At 42.6% G+C, this 16,908-nt stretch overlaps 2 protein-coding genes across 2 annotated transcripts; one reads left to right on the top strand and one right to left on the bottom strand.

Annotated features, from left to right (window-relative positions):
- The first annotated feature begins 2,905 nt into the window (after positions 1-2,905).
- Positions 2,906-6,017, top strand: LOC125514674 (factor of DNA methylation 2-like). The gene is made up of 3 exons (XM_048680015.1): positions 2,906-4,568; positions 4,757-4,972; positions 5,078-6,017. Exons 1-3 carry the CDS (start codon positions 2,916-2,918, stop codon positions 5,291-5,293), a joined length of 2,085 nt encoding a protein of 694 aa, XP_048535972.1. The 5' UTR covers positions 2,906-2,915; the 3' UTR covers positions 5,294-6,017.
- An 823-nt stretch (positions 6,018-6,840) lies between these two features.
- On the bottom strand, positions 6,841-12,039 carry LOC125514675 (DEAD-box ATP-dependent RNA helicase 27-like). Its single transcript, XM_048680016.1, has 12 exons — positions 11,668-12,039; positions 11,265-11,450; positions 10,686-10,871; positions 9,507-9,590; positions 9,375-9,416; positions 9,202-9,291; positions 8,800-9,111; positions 8,673-8,711; positions 8,492-8,596; positions 8,271-8,339; positions 8,075-8,200; positions 6,841-7,799 (listed from the first exon to the last, which is right to left on the bottom strand). The coding sequence occupies exons 1-12, from the start codon at positions 11,908-11,910 to the stop codon at positions 7,620-7,622; spliced, it is 1,662 nt and encodes a 553-aa protein (XP_048535973.1). The 5' UTR covers positions 11,911-12,039; the 3' UTR covers positions 6,841-7,619.
- Positions 12,040-16,908: the final 4,869 nt, after the last annotated feature.

Below are 16,908 nucleotides of genomic sequence, written 5' to 3'. Positions count from 1 at the left end.
TCAATAGTCTAGTTCACATTGTTATGTGATTAACACCCAAAGAGTGATCATGTTTTTCTTGTCAGAGAAGTTTAGTCTACGGGTCTTCCACATTCAGAGCCGTATGTATTTTGCAAATTTTTCTATGTCTACAATGCTCTGCACAGAGCTACTCTAGCTAATCGCTCCCACTTTCAATATGTATCCAGATTGAGGCTTAGAGTCATCCTGATCAGTGTTAAAGCTTGCATCGACATAACCCTTTACGACGAACTTTTTGTCACTTCCATAACCGAGAAACATGTCCTTATTTCACTAAGGATAATTTTGACTGCTGTCCAGTGATCCACTCTTGGATTACTATTCTACCCTCTTGCCAAACTCATGGTGAGGTACACAATAGGTCTGGTACACAGCATAGCATACTTTATAGAACCTATGGCCAAGGTATAGGGAATGACTTTTCATTCTTTTTCTATTTTCTGCCGTGGTCGAATTTTGAGTCTTTACTCAACTTCACACCTCACAGGCAATAACAACTTCTTTGACTATTCTATTTTGAACTACTTCAAAAACTTGTCAAGGTATGTACTCATTTGAAAAATCTTATCAAGCATCTTGATCTATCTCTATAGATCTTGATGCTTAATATGTAAGCAACTTCACCGAGGTATTTCTTTGAAAAACTCCTTTCAAACACTCATTTATGCTTTCAAGAAAATTCTACATCATTTCCGATCAACAATATGTCATTCACATATACTTATCAGAAAGGTTGTAGTGCTCCCACTCACTTTCTTGTAAATACAGGCTTCATCGCGAGTCTGTATAAAACTATATGCTTTGATCAACTTATAAAAGCGTATATTCCAACTCCGAGATGGTTGCACCAGTCCATAGATTGATCGTTGGAGGTTGCACATTTTGTTAGCACCTTTAGGATTGACAAAACCTTCTTGTTGCATCATATACAACTCTTCTTTAAGAAAACCATAAGGAATGTAGTTTTGATATCCATTTGCCAGATTTCATAAAATGCGGCAACTGCTAACATGATTCGGATAGACTTTTAAGCATTGATATGAGTGAGAAAATCTCATCGTAGTCAACATCTTGAACTTGTCGAAAATCTTTTTGCGACAATTCAAGCTTTGTAGATAGTAACACTACTATCAGCGTATGTCTTCCTCTTGAAGATCCATTTATTCCGAATGGCTCACCAATCATCCGGCAAGTCAATCAAAGTCCATACTTTGTTCTCATACATGGATCTCATCTCAGATTTCTTGGCCTTAAGCCATTTCGTAGAATCTGGGCTCATTATCGCTTCCTTATAGTTCGTAGGTTCGTCATGGTCTAGTAACATGACTTTCAGAACAGGATTACCGTACCACTCTGGTGTGGAACGTACTCTGCTTGACCTACGAGGTTTAGTAGTAACTTGATCTAAAGTTTCATGATCATCATCATTAACTTCCTCACTAATTAGTGTAGGCATCACTGGAACTGATTTCTTTGATGAACTGCTTTCTAATTCGGGAGAAGGTACAATTACCTCATCAAGTTCTACTTTCCTCCCACTCACTTCTTTCGAGAGAAACTCCTTCTCTAGAAAGGATCCACTCTTAGCAACAAAGATCTTGCCTTCGGATCTGTGATAGAAGGTGTACACAATAATTTCTTTTGGGTATCCTATGAAGACGCACTTCTCTGATTTGGGTTTGAGCTTATCAGGCTGAAACTTTTTCACATAAGCATCGCAACCCCAAACTTTAAGACACGACAGCTTAGGTTTCTTGCTAAACCACAGTTCATACGGTGTCATCTCAACAGATTTTAGACGGCACCATATTTAACGTGAATGCAGCTGTCTCTAATGCATAACCCCAAAACGATAGCGGTGGAGATGTGCGATGCTACGGATGAAAATCTTGTTCAGTTGTGGCCGGACCAGCGTTGATGGCACCTACGGGTGTCATTCACCTTCCTGAAGGCTTCGCCGAGTGCAACGCCATCTTCCTCGTGACCTTGTTTCGGCAGCTGTCTCCGGGGCGAAAGCCTTGATTCGTAGGATCGGCATGATGGCAACGTCCTTGAGGTTGTTACTCTGTTGGGAGCATTGTGCTGGGAGACTCGAGGTCCCATGATGCGCTCCTCCGGCGTTCACCGCTGCCCGGATCTTTCTCCTTCGGCGCCATGTACGGTCGTCGTCGGCTTATCCAAGGAAGCTGGAGTTGTTGTTCTTCGGAGGTCTTCAGTGTCGGCCGAGACGCGGCAAGGGGTTCGATGTAGGGTAGGCTTTTTCTGTCGTAGTTGTGTTGTCGTGTTATTGTATTTGGTTGTCCTTGTATGATCCGGGTGTGGAATGGGTCGCCTTCGTTGTTCGCAACGAGTGGTTGACGTTGTTGTGTGTCTCATTTCTCTTTTTCTATAAAGCTAAGGTACGCAATTTGCGTATCCTCGAAAAAAATGTCTTACACTAGATCGGAGGAAGTAAAAATAGTTGCCCATAAGAAAAACATCAAAAGTGCGTCTTCTTCCTCAGCCGCGCCACCCAAACCCCTCCTCTCACTCACCACTCTCACTCGCGGCACGATCCGGCGGCCCCAACCATGAGAAATTGAATCTTTTGCCTCACTTTACTTCTCCATAAAATCATTTGCCCCCCCCCCCTCCCTAGAGGCTACCGGGGGGGCCACTGTCATTGAGACAATCACAGGGCAAATCATCCCTCATGAAAAATTGGATCTTTTGCCCCGCTTTACTTCTCCGTAAAATCATTTGCCCCCCCTCCCTCCCCCCCCCCCCCCCCCCCCCCCGAGAGGCTACCGGATAAGGCCCGGGGCCACTGTCATTGAGACAATCACAGAGCAAATTATTCAACCCCTTATAAAGTGGGGCAAATCATCCAATCCCCCAACCCAACCATCTCTCTAATGCATCCTCCACCTTCTTACTCGCAATCTCTTCCCGTGGCCGAGTCCGGGAGCAAGAACCCCAAACCCCGCGCGACCGCCGACGAGGATGACCCGGACCTGCCCCCACGGGAGGCGCCCCCCGGGATACCTGGATTGCTGCACGAATGGAATCGCGCGGGGGCGGCGGAGCGCCTCCCTGAAATCCGCGCCAACCTTCTCCTCCTGCCCCCGCCCGCGGCCCCGTCCCCGGCCCCGTCCGCCGCGGGTCTCCGCGCACTCGGCCTCCTCAGCTTCGTCCACCTCGACCTCTCCTCGCCCCCTTCCCCCGGCGCCCCGCGCCGCGACCTCGTCGCCGCGCTCATCGCCAATTATCTGTCCATCCGTGAGTGGAGCCACGCACGAGGCGTCGGGTTCGAGGTTTCCCCTGACACCTTCGCCGACGCGCTCGCCCTCCCGGCCCCGCGAAGTACCGCGCCGGTCGATCGGGACCCCCCGGCCGGCGTCGACCCCGCTGCCGTGGCCTCCGCCGCGACGGAGTTCATGAAAGCGTACATCTTGACGCCGTTAGCGGCCACCAACGGCGGGAGGCTGCCCATCTATGTCGAGTCGGCGGCGCAGAGGGTGAAGGATGGGATGGCGCATACTGTCGACTGGACATTTTTACTCTGGCGCCTTGTAGTGGAGGAGATGTTCGAGCTGAGGAAGGGGATGAGAAGCGATTGGGCGTGTTACTACGGCGCATACCTGCAGAGGCTCATCTGGGTGAAGAGGCCGGACCTGTTCTTGCCACCACCGGTGGCGCCACCGGAGCAAGCTGCATTGGCGGCAGGAAACAACCACTGGCCAAAAGCCGACGACAATCAGAAGCTCTGTTCAGAGCTGGAGTCCAAGATGCAGGAGTGTGAAGCGAAATCACAGCGGTTTGAAGCGGAGGTTGAGGCGAAATCAAGGCAACTTGATGCTCTAGCTGCGCAGTATCACCACGAAATGAGGAACCTCGAGCAAGATAAGAAAAGGCAACTTGACGCTCTAGCTGCACGGCATCACTACGACATGAGGAACCTCGAGCAAGATAAGAAAATGTTGCAGGATGAGGTGCACACAGTCAAGCTGCTGAATCAGGCTCTGGTTTGCAAGGAAACAGAGAGCAGGGATGAAGTGCAGCGGGTTCTGAAAGAGCTGACTCATGTGAGCAAGCAGCTAGCAGAGCTGAAGGATGAGACGCACACGGTGGAGTCACTTAACCAGGCTCTGGTTAACAAGGAAGCGAAAAGCGACGATGAACTTCGACGAGGACAGGAGGAGATGACAGATGTGAGAAAGCAACTAGCACATTTACAGGAGGAGATGCGCGCCATTGACTTGCTCAACCAGGCCCTGGCTAGTGCCAAGGAAGCGAAAGACGATGAATTGGAGAGGGTTCGGAACGAGCTAGTCCATGTAAGGAAGCAAGCAGGGCATTTGGAAGAGGAGATGAACATACTGGATTCAATCAACAAGGCTCTAGTTGCCAAGGAAAGGGAAAACAGTGCCGAGTTGCAAGACATCCGGAAAAAGATGAAAGATCTAAATGATGAGCGTGAAGGGCTAGAGTCAGACAACAAAGTCCTGACAACCATGGAAATAAGAAGCAACAACGAGTTGCAAGTCGTCCGGAAAACACTGATAGATGTAAGCGAGCAACTAATAACTTCCTCTACTTTTGCACCACATTTCATCATATCATCACTAATTCCCTTTGTGATCGATCTGTTCCAACATTCTCTCACAAGTTCATGTGATAATTTTGCTCTATGTCTAATTGAGTCACTGTGCTGTCACTAATTTTACTTGTAATCAATCTTGTGCATTTTTTGCAGGGCTTGCAGAATTTTACGAATGGACATGCACACATAGGTGTCAAAAGGATGGGCGATCTTGACCTCAAAGAATTTGCAAAAGCTTGCAAGCAGGATTTATTACAAGAGGATGCACGAGTTGATTCCTCTGTTCTTTGTTCGAAATGGGAAGCTCGAATTGCAGATCCAAACTGGCACCCTTTTGAGGTCCGCATGAATGATGATGGTAAAGAGAAGGTATGGATAGTCTCCCTTTTACTTTTGTAGACACTTACATCATGTTATAGACTTGCAAACATTTCCGTCATTCCATCTGACAGTACATGCATTACCTGGGTGTAGGAAATTCTGCTAAAGGATAATGCTAATCTTCGGGAGTTAGAAGAGCACGGTGAAGAAATATACACTTTGGTGACAAAGGCGCTGTTTGAAATCAACGAGTACAACCCCAGTGGCCGCTATCCTGTACCAGAGCTATGGAACTACAAGGATGGCCGGAAAGCAACACCGGAAGAGGCCATCAAGTATATCCTGAAATCACGCAAGAGGAGGCGGTGAGCCCATGTACCTGCAGGCTCCATGTGCTCCCTTGGCTTTCATAGAGCTAGTACTTACACCTTGAACTAGACATAATGTGATTTAGTGTTGGTAGATTAGTTGGGTCTTCGTAGTGCTTCACTTGTTCTTACAGATCATGCAACCAGATTAATCGTGATCGCCTTTTGGTTGATAAGGTTTACCAGTTTAGTAGTTTAGTTAGATTCTCCTATTGTACCATTTACATGGATACTGGTACTAATCTCAGACTGCAGACTACCGCTTCTATCTTTGTATATGTGCTGTTCCTGCCCGTGGAAATCTTGTATAAAGGGGTACTTAAACTTTAATCGTAGGCATGTACGTACTGTTTTCATGTGTTAATATGTTTGGAAAGTTTAACCTTGTTTTAAGCAATTTCCAACCTAAGAATCCCTTTTATGTGGTTCATCCTGTTATGGTTTATTTTACCATGGTATTACCAAAATACCAAAATATTGTGTTTAAGTGTCATGTTCTACATTTAGACATCTAATGTTACCTGGCAAACATTGGTTCTTGACCAAGTTCTGCTACCACTCATTCTGTCACGAGTTCAGCACAAGAACTTACTATTGCAGCGGGCAATGGTACGGAAAATGCTGCCCCGATTTATAAAGAAAAAACGAAGGCGCAAAATAATTTCAGCCAGCAATATTTCAGAAGGTCCATGTTTTAGGCCAGGGAGAAAGTTCGGTGAAAAGGCTGGGATACAAATCACCTTCTCACCAACAACACAAAATGAGTGGGGAGACATGGAGAGATCATGTGCTTCTTGCTATGACAGTGACCACTGATTCAGAAAATGCTCCGTCTGGTTCTAATGAAAGGCAGAAGTGCATAAATTCAGGCAATAATATTTCAGAAGGTCCATGTTCTAGGTTCCAGATAAAGTTTCCATACAAGCCAACCTCGAACCTTTTCAGAACAACATTGCGTCAACAGGTATTTCAGCTCATGTCTTTTAATTTCATCAAACTTTGTCTTAACAATTACTCCCTTCGTTTCTAAATATAAGTCTTTTTAGAGATTTCAATACAAACTACATACGAATGTATATAGACATATTTTAGAGTGTAGATCCACTTATTTTGCTCGGTATATAGTCCCTTATTAGAATCTCTAAAAAGACTTGTATTTAGGAACGGAGGGAATATTATTTTTACGATGGATTGGGTTGCTGACAACAGGAGAAATTATGTTGAAGATAAGTCTGACTGAAAGTTATCAAGAACAAGCTAGTTAATCGTTAGAAAGATAAACAGTGGACAATAAGTTTCTTGTTAGTTTTGTAGTATGCTAACATCATCTGCTGAGTGTTGAGTTGCTTAATTTACAAGTAATTCAACCATGCTTGATTGCTATAAATGCACATTCACAAGAACCGTCAGATTACATCTCAATATAATTGTAATATTTTACTAAATGATCTCTAGGTGATCGTATAAGAAATATTAACAGTGTCTCGCGGTCGTTACTCGTGGCGGCTTATAAGTTGACATATTTGGCATTGTTTGTCTGCAGGAACCTCCAGCTGCAAGGCCACCTCCACCTTCAGGTAACTATAGACAAGTGGTTCAAGCCGAGGATACAAGGGGCGAGGAAGGTGCCTAGTGGTCAGATATCTTACTTAGAAACGGAGGTAGTACTCATGAATCTCCGGTTGTGTTTCGCCAGGGAGACCAGCTTGTTTTGGCGAGTTGAATAGAAACGGCTCAAGCTAAAGGGGAGTATGAGGAGCTGGTTTATGAACTCGATATAACAGAAGATTAAGTTTACAAACAGCAGATGTGGCTGAGGCATTCCAGGTTATATCCACATCACGTTATCTGTTATATTGGCATGCTTTCAGCCCTGTATAAACTTCATCTTCCATTGCCGCGTCCACACAACCCCCCTCCCCACCCGCTTCCAGAGGAGTTCTCACCAGCGTTCATGGGCTTTTCTTCGCCACCGCCGGGACTATCGAAACCAGGCCGCCAGCGACCCCAACTGTCGTGATATCAAATTAGAATTCAGTTTGCAAGTCCTTCGTCGCGATATCAATCTATTGAGTGGAACCCGTTGCAACACGCGGACAATTCACCAGTCATAGAACAGACACCAATGTACCCCCAAAAAATGTAATAACTACACTTGTTTTAAGAATCCAAAGGGCAAAGGGCATAAACCACTCTTCAGTTTTTTCTTTCTGAAACAACACAACATACATGACATCCAAACATAATATTTAGAGATCTACCAAAAAAGAAGAATCAAAGATGGTGACTTCCAGCATCTCCGATCTTAACCCCCTGATATATCCTTCCTAGAATCTTGCAACATCCATGTGATCACAACCGCCTCTCCTTCCATAGGGGTTTGAAGGGCTAAGTCCATGCCTCTTTCTGCCGTCCACTTTCCTCATCTTTCGGTGTCTCGATGCACTACTCTCCAGGTTCAGATTCACTTTAGGAGGGCTATTAAAACAGAAAGATGCCGCAACTTTCTGAAAGACAGCAATGATTTAGACATATAACCCCGTAATACTAAAAAACAATTCAAATGCAACTTGATGTAAGGAAATAACAGATGTGCTTTTACTCGACAGCTTAAGATTTTGTAAGTTTAAGAAAAATAGCCAGAGTACAGAGAAATGCATAGAAACATAATGTCCCCCAACAATTACGGCAGTTTCAGCTATGGAATGAAACAAAATGTTGAGCACAAACATGTGCAGAAACCAAGGACAGAACCTTGAGAAAGAACTTTGCAAATATTTACCTTGAGATCAAGTTGATGGACATCAAAGATGTCCTTCATAGAGTGTGAGTTGTATGCCAAAAGGTAGGACCTGTAGGCTTTCTTCGCTGACTGGTTTAGGAAGTAATTCCCAGCAACAATTTTCTCCTGATCCAAAACTTGAGCTATAATACTACACTTTTAGACAGCAGGATGGAGTTGCAAAAGAAACACTCACAAGTTTGGATTGCGATTTTGGAACATGCTTTTCACTGAACTCGTATTCAGTCAGAGAAATATTGGACGCCTGCAAGCACACATCCAATTATGTGAAGAATGCATGTTATTGGAGAAGTAAAATCCTTAGCATATAAAACTGTACAAGATTCATGTTTCAAAGTGCTTGAAAACAATATTGACTTCGTAGCCAGACAATATATAGAGGAGGGGGGATATTACGTGCAGGTAAATAAGCAACTTCAGTTCTTCTGGTAGTAAGAACAAAAATGCGCGTCCTTGGCCTTTATCACCTCGGGCAGTACGACCGACTCTGTGAATGTAGTCCTACAAATCAAATTCCTAAGTCAAGTTAGCAAAGGTGAGAAAATAGATAATTTATTTAGCAAGGTTAACTACTTGCCTTTGGGTCATCTGGAGGATCATATTGCACAATGTAGTCCTAAACAAGGCAGAAGATCCCTAGGTTAGTCGGGCGATATAGAAAGGATTGGTCCAAATTATTTCAAAACTAAAGGCAAAAACCTTACCACATTAGGAATATCAAGCCCACGTGCTGCCACGTTTGTGCACAATAAGATACCGCTTTCCTCTTTCGAAAATTGGAAGAATGTAGTAGTGCGTTTCTGCTGCTTCAGTTGCCCGTGGATCTCGTGACACTCTATCCCAATGAAATTTAGAAATTCTGCATGGAATTTGACTGAGCTACACGATGAAAAGAACACCATGACCTTCACCTTCTGCTTCATAACCTGCATCTTTCTTAGGAAAGTATACAGAACCAGAAACCTTTTCTCGCTAGGAATGACACAGTAGCCCTGCTGCAAGCCGTCAACGGTAGGCTGCAAGGGCATCAAAGTTAGTTCTCATACTAAATAAATCAAAATTTCCTTCAGAAGAGAGCTGAACAGCAGGGTGAAGCAGTCCCATACCTTTAATTCAGAGTCATCTACTCCAACATAAACAAGCTTTCGTTGTCTTTCTTCCTTTTTCCCAAACGTAAAATTTGCAAAATCTTCAACCTGTGTGATGAAAGCACATAAGCATTGCCGCCAATAGAGAAAATTTGGGAAGTTTGAATAGACTGAATAACAGATCCACTAACCCTTTGAGTCTGTGTGGCAGAAAAGAGAACAGTTTGCTTATTCTGCATAACAATTCCAGGACACAGTAATCTCAGCAGAAAGTTAAAGGCTGCACTTTGCATATGAAATGAAACTGCCAGATGATGACATACCTGAGGGAGGAGCTTAAATATTTGTTTCATGTCCTCCTCAAAATTTTGCTCAAGTATGCGATCAGCTTCATCAATTATAAGGCACTGCAACACAGGGTAAGTTATGTCAGAAAAAATAGGGTAGGTAGAGAGGTCAGGTGTGACATTCATTGCCTTCAACAGCAATTTTCATGAAATTCAATGTCATTTTCCTGCTAAATAGTGACCCATGGCACATGTGCATGCAAGCAAAGCTTTGGAGTTCCAATGGGCAGACCAGCACAGTAGGCAAAATATGCCATTTGCTAACTGCCAAGGTATGAGTGGGCAACAAGATCGATTCCATCCCTGCCCGACAATATATTTACAATGCAATTATATGTTCCTTTCATTAGAAAACAGAATTTAGTATTGGTGATGGCTATAGATCAAACACTTCTACCACTGTAATTAGTTCCCACTTAATTCGGTTTACAGAATAACAAACAGCATTGTATCCACTGGACTTGCCAATGCAACTACTCCCTCCGTCCCAAAATCAGTGCATTTCTAGGTTTGTCCTTAGTCATCCATTAAGTTTGGCCAAATGTATATTCATGAAATAAGTATCATTGACCCTTCGCCAGACCCAAAGTCGCCGGACCCTGCGCAAGCGGAAGCTACATGCACCGGGCTGCCCCCCTTCTTTTTAAATAAGTATCATTAGAATCATCACGAAATATATTTTCATATTTTACCTATTTGATGTTGATACTCTTTTCTGTACACTTGGTCAGAGTTAAAATAGTGGACTTAGGACAGTGTTAGAACTGCGGTTAATCTGGGACAGAGTTAATAATAACTAACGAACACGAAAACATGTAACAAGCTAACAATAACTTTGTAAAAATAGAAACTATTAGCTTTTACGATTTTGCATATACTTGGAATAATGTAGGCTGAGATTTCAAACATACTCTAATTCAGTATTGACAGGAACACTTTCAGTCATGGACAAGAAAAGGGTAGACTGTAGACACACACAAAGAATTCGCTATAAAATAATCAGGTCACTGATTATGCAAATAGAGTAGAGAAGTATGAAATTGCTGGTTGCATTTGTTATTTAGTGTGGTAACTTAAACATGCGCATTACTTCGACAGAAAAATTTCCTTGAAGGTTTGAAAAAAAAAATCATAGAGGCCAGAAAATGTCTTTACCTTTAGCCCTTTGTAGTTGAAACCACCGGTACTTTTCAGATGGTCCAGAAGCCTGCCTGGCGTTGCAACTAATAGATTGACCCCTTTCACAAGCTGGTTTGCCTCACTTCTCATGTTAGTGCCACCAATTACATATCCAAGAGTTTGAGAGTGATACTTCATTAATTTCTTGGCAACATCGTGTGTCTAGAACAAATGAATGAATCAATGAAAAGCATTATTAAGGATAGTGAAGTGTGACTGTGTGAGTCCCTATGAATGAATAGTCTCAGCAACCATATCCAGTATTCAGATACCCTATAGAAAACTGCCTTTTGAAGCTAAACACCTTGCTAACATTTGGCAAATGCAAATTGAAAGGCACTTCAATTTCTTGTCTCCAAAATACTATTAAAATGAGCAAAGCATAACCTTGTGCCTTATATTTACACAGAATTATCTTAGCAAAGCATAACCTTATCTCAGTTGGGACATCTGATTTTGATTGTTTCATTCATAGTAAGTTGAACAGTAATAAAACATGAAAAATAATTAAAAGAGGACTACGGTTGCGCCATGTATATATAATTATATATATACCTGGATAGCAAGCTCCCTTGTTGGGCAGACCACAATAACTACAGTTCCGTTCCTCGGCGTGAAGCGCGCATTGTGTAGCAGTTCGATCACGGGTATAAGGAAAGCGAGTGTCTTCCCTGAGCCAGTCCTGGCTGAACCCAGCACATCATCTCCTACCATCAAATGAGGTATGGATCTAGCTTGAATCTGCAATCACGAGAACAACCAGGCATGAATACATGCTATTACTCTTACTTTTAATAAGATACCAAAATCCAACATCGCGGCAAAGGGCAGATCGACCCACATAACGAGATCATTCACAAAAACATTCAACCATGGACTTGCACTGAGAATAGAAGCATGTACCTTGCCAAAAAGATGGTGTGATGGTAAAATTTTGACGGAGGCGAGCATGACTGACCTGGGTGAGGTGGGTGTAGTTCATCTCTCTGATGGCCTTGGCAGTGAGCTCGGATACGAAGAGCTCCGAGAAAAGCTCGTTTGTGAGAATCCCACCTCCCTTGCCCTTCTGCTCTTTCTTTCCCCCCTCCTCCATCCCATCCATCCCCTTCTCCTCCCGCTTCCGCTTCCGCATCCCCTCCATCACATTCTCCTCCTTTTCTTCCTCTTCCTCCATGGAGGGGCGGAGCAAGGATTTGACCATGTCCAAGGCTTCGAGCAGTTGGCGGCCGTCGGACGGGCGACGGCGATCGATCAATTCAGTGCAGCCGCCGGAAGACTTTGTGTTTACCGGCGAACCGACAATCTCGTTAGGTTTTGAGGGAACCGATTACCGTCGGATGTACGTCAATCAGGCAGCGTTCCACGCTTCCAGTATTAAAGTATTTGGTTAGTGGGCTCTGTTTTTTGACCTGAGCCGTTCGCTGGACGGAAATTATTTGGCCGGCCCAATTTCCTAGTTGGTTCCTTTTTTCTCTTATATGTTTCTTATTAATTAATTATTTTCAATGTTTTTATTTTTTTTATATTTTCGGAAAACTAAATACATATGTTCCAAATCTAAAATTACATAAAAAATTAAAAATTTCGAATTTGAAAAATGTTAAGTAGTGGCGTAACTTTAAAAAATGTTGATAGCTTTAACAAAATGTTCGTATTAAAAAATGTTAACGTGTTTCAAGAAATGTAAATGGAATTTTTATAAAAAAAATCTACAATGTGAAAAGATCTCGTAATTCAAAGAAATGTTTCGTACCACTTAAAAAAAGAACGCTGCATTTTAAAAAATGTTTGCGTGTTTCGAAAAATATGTTCGGGCCATTTCTTTAATATTTTTATAAAATGTAATAAAATGTTTGTGTAGTTAAAAAATATGTTTCGTACCATTAAAGATGTTACAATGTGTGTTTGAAACAATGTTTATCAAATATTCAAAGCATATGTTTGAAAGAAATATTAATCATGTATTTGAAAAGTGTTAAACGTGTATAAAAGATATGTAAAAAAAGGTAAACATCAAGCATATTTAAAATATTAATTATGTATTTTAAAAATGTTAAATGTGTACAAAAAAGTTCCTCATGTATACGAAAAATGTAGAATGTGCATGAAAAAATTACACATGGATCGAGGCAGAACCGTTCGTGATGTTGCATCGGGAGGGAGGGAGATGAAGGTTGGGGCAAAAGTATAGAGAGATCCGGCAATGGTGGAGGAGAGGTAAGGAGAGGTAGCTGAAGCAATGGAAGCTACGGTGGCCGACGCGGTGCTAGTCGTGGTACCGGCCATGGTTGGCTCTGATACCAAGTTGAAATATTTATTGTTCATATTGATTACATTTCATAACTGCTGATAGATATACATGGTTAGAGAAGAGAAAAGGAGGGCGTGCATAGGCACTCGCAGGTGCATGCAAGGCCACGACCAAGAGAGGGCCAATAGACTAGGAGTGTACGTTACAACAGAATATGTGTATAACATGTATTTCAACAAAGACATATGACTATATAGCCCCTGGGTTTCTGTCCAGCGTGTTGCACGCAGACATGCATCCGCTGTATGAATAAAATGCCGGGGAGTGGAGTTATTAGAAAAAAAGACAATACACAATATTATTGAACAAGTCGGTTGATGGCTTCACTTTTAGTGAGCCATCGTGAAGATCCGCAAAGCTGCATATCAGCATGAAGTAGCGTCAAGCTCGGGTGAGGAGGTGATCCGTCATATTTTTTCTTCAGTGGCTGCTGACCTGCTGTGGTGATGCCAGCGGCAGGTGATGGACGTTGGTGTCAAGCTCAAAGATATTCACTATCTTTTTAGTTTTGTCATGTCGGTTGTTACGTGACTTATCCTTTGATCTTTATGATATAAATAAGACACATATTAACATAAAAAAAAACCAGTTGTTGAGCATATTCGGCCAGTATGCTTCTCCGGTGAGGTTTCCCCCCTTTCCTTTTGCGTACGCTTGAAGCAGCGCGGAGTTTAACTTCGTCTTCCATGCATGCCATGCCATGCCAGTACGCGTTTTGACTTCGCTGACGTTCGTGAGCATTGGCGTTCACACAATGTTGACGGCAAAGACGTACGGTGCGGTCGAAAGCTACAGCTTTTGTATAGAAAGCTTGTACACTCTGAACTCGCTGTTCAAGTTCGTGAGAATCTATGCGTCGCCCAATTTCAACGTTGGCAGTAGTAAAAACTGCGTACGTCGATGCGTGGAACTTTCACCGTACTTTCCTAGGCCTGCCTGCAACGCGTGGCTCTCCATAAATACCGGCCAAATCTTCGAACAAGAACCCACAACTCACACACACACACACATCACAGAAGAGCGTAGTTCGATTGAACACTCACAAAGTTTGAATCAGTATACACCATCGATCGGTCTCTCCATGGCCACGATGATGAGGAAGCTTGTGGCGGCCATGCTCTTGGTTCTCGTGGCCACGTCCGGCTCATCATGGTACCGGGCGGCGGCGAGGCCGTTGCAAGGTGATGAGGTGCAAGACGGGGAACCCTCCTCCGGCGGCATTGCGCTGCCGTCGCCGACGCATTGGCGTGGACACGTGCTGTCTCAGTTGGAGGAGAAGGGCCCCAACGGGTGCCCGAAGACTCACAATCATACCACAACTTGTCCCCCCGTGTAGAGGCGAGCGGACACGAAGGACGCCTTGCATGGGAGCCGAACCTGAAGTTTATTGGTTCGATTCGCAGTGATCAAAGTATCGCAGTGATCCATCCGCTTGTGTGGTCTCATGTATTCGGTGTTCAGACTACAAGGCAAGGAAAAATCAATTATGTAGCACCCTTCTAAATTTATGCTATAGCACTTCTATTCGTACTGACCAAACCGACAAGTATGTTAGTCAGATGTTAAAGGGAGTGACTCGATCTTAGTTGCAGGCAAGGAAAGAGCAATTATGTACCCTTTCAAATTTATGCTATAGCACACTTCTATTTCTCTACTTATATACACATCATATATTTTTGTATACATCTAAAGCATTTTGATGTATGTTTAACACTTTTCAAATCCATGATTAATATGTTTTCAGTTACGTGTTTGAACATTTTTGTGGTATACGTGTTCAATATCTTTCAAATACACTTTGAAACATTTTTCCGAATGATAAGAAACACATTTCTTAAAATTATGTGGACATTATCTTTACACTGTATAATATTTTTTAAATACCACACACACATTTTTTAAATGCCTGACCATTTTTAAAATATAATGTACATTTTTGAATTGTATTTAACATTATATTTTGAATTACATGAACATTGTTTAGTGTGTATAAGATTTTATTAAATGTCACGTATATTTTGAACCGTGTGAACATATTTGAAATATCACTTTTTTGAATGGTACAAATATTTCCTATACTCCGACGATGGTGCTCGCATTTTCCTGAATTTATTTCAGGCCTTCTAACGATGTGCGTTCAGTGCAAGGTGACATTCCCGTCGACTACGAAGGCGTCTGTGACGACTTTATCAATCTTAATATGATGTGCCAGCTCAGTCTTTCGAATGTGCTCATAGAATAGGTTGTGCGTGCGTGTATTCATAAGGATGGATATATGAGCGTCTGCCTATGTATTGTATTAAAAGCAAGTCCAATGTTCACCCACGTCAAAAGCTTGACACTTTTTTCACAAAAAATAAAATAAAAAGATAGCTTGCCAATTACACGAAAGTAACTTGGGCACTTTAGTGCTTGAATGTGATCGACGACCAGAACAGAGGCCACGAAGATCGAAGGGTGCCTCTTACCCGGTGCATGAGTATCACGGGTCTCCTCCCCAATGGAGTCGTGTCTTCTCTCCGTGAAGCGGTCGGTAGTGTGACTGAATGATACACTTTGACTTAGAACGGGCTGCTACACACAACACGTTCCATAATTACCATATCAGATTCGCCGAGCTCATCTACCTATCATCCACTTCAGTGTTCTTTTTAGTTTTAGAGCTCATTCAGTTAACGTGTTCAACTTAGATTTGTTTATCATTTTAACAGGGTTAACGGCTTCTCAACTAGCTCTCTTGTTCATTTAACTTTGGATTTGATTCATAATTTTTAACTACATCAATGACTTTCCAAATTAATGGCTCCTGCTTCAATGCTACAGTGGCGACTTTATCAAGCACATCAGTCTCCTGCACCTCTCACCACGAAAGAAAAGAAGCGGCAACACATGCACTGTAGCACCAATATATTATATGCGGCCACCAATACAAGAACCTTTTCCATATAAGTATAGGTTGATTTGCTCATATAACAAACAATCACGCCATCAAAAAGTCCACCAAAACAACGCATTATAAAAAAACACACTTCGCCATCTTCCTCACGCGCTAAACCATTTTTTATTGTTATGAAATCACAACAACACAAATGGCGCAGCGAAGCGCGTCCAGCCCTTCTAATAAATACACCATGCTCCGTAATTTTAGATATCTCTCATTCAATTGAGGTGTACAATCTTGGATTGAAGGAAATATGCCCTAGAGGCAATAATAAAATTGTTATTTATACTTCCTTATATCATGATAGATGTTTATTATTCATGTTAGAATTGTATTAACCGAAAACTTAGTACATGTGTGAATACATAGACAAACAGAGTGTCCCTAGTATGTCTGTACTTGACTAGCTCCTTAATCAAAGATGGTTAAGTTTTCTAGCCATAGACATGTGTTGTCATTTGATGAACGGGATCACATCATTAGAGAATGATGGACTAGACCCATCCGTTAGCTTAGCACTATGATCGTTTAGTTTATTGCTATTGCTTTTTTCATGACTTATACATGTTCCTATGACTATGAGATTATGCAACTCCCGAATACCGGAGGAACACCTTGTGTGCTATCAAACATCACAACGTAACTGAGTGACTATAAAGATGCTCTACAGGTGTCTACGATGATGTTTGTTGAGTTGGCATAGATCGAGATTAGGATTTGTCACTCCGATCGTCGGAGAGGTATCTCTGGGCCCTCTCGGTAATGCACATCACAATAAGCCTTGCAAGCAATGTAGCTAATGAGTTAGTTACGGGATGTAGCATTACGGAACAAGTAAAGAGACTTGCCGGTAACGAGATTGAACTAGGTATTGAGATCCCGACGATCGAATCTCGGGCAAGTAACATACCGATGACAAAGGGAACAACGTATACCGTTATGCGGCT

Source organism: Triticum urartu, chromosome 6, assembly GCF_003073215.2.
Source record: "Triticum urartu cultivar G1812 chromosome 6, Tu2.1, whole genome shotgun sequence".
Taxonomy (NCBI): Eukaryota; Viridiplantae; Streptophyta; class Magnoliopsida; order Poales; family Poaceae; genus Triticum; species Triticum urartu.
This window is presented reverse-complemented; position numbering and strand designations above follow the sequence as displayed.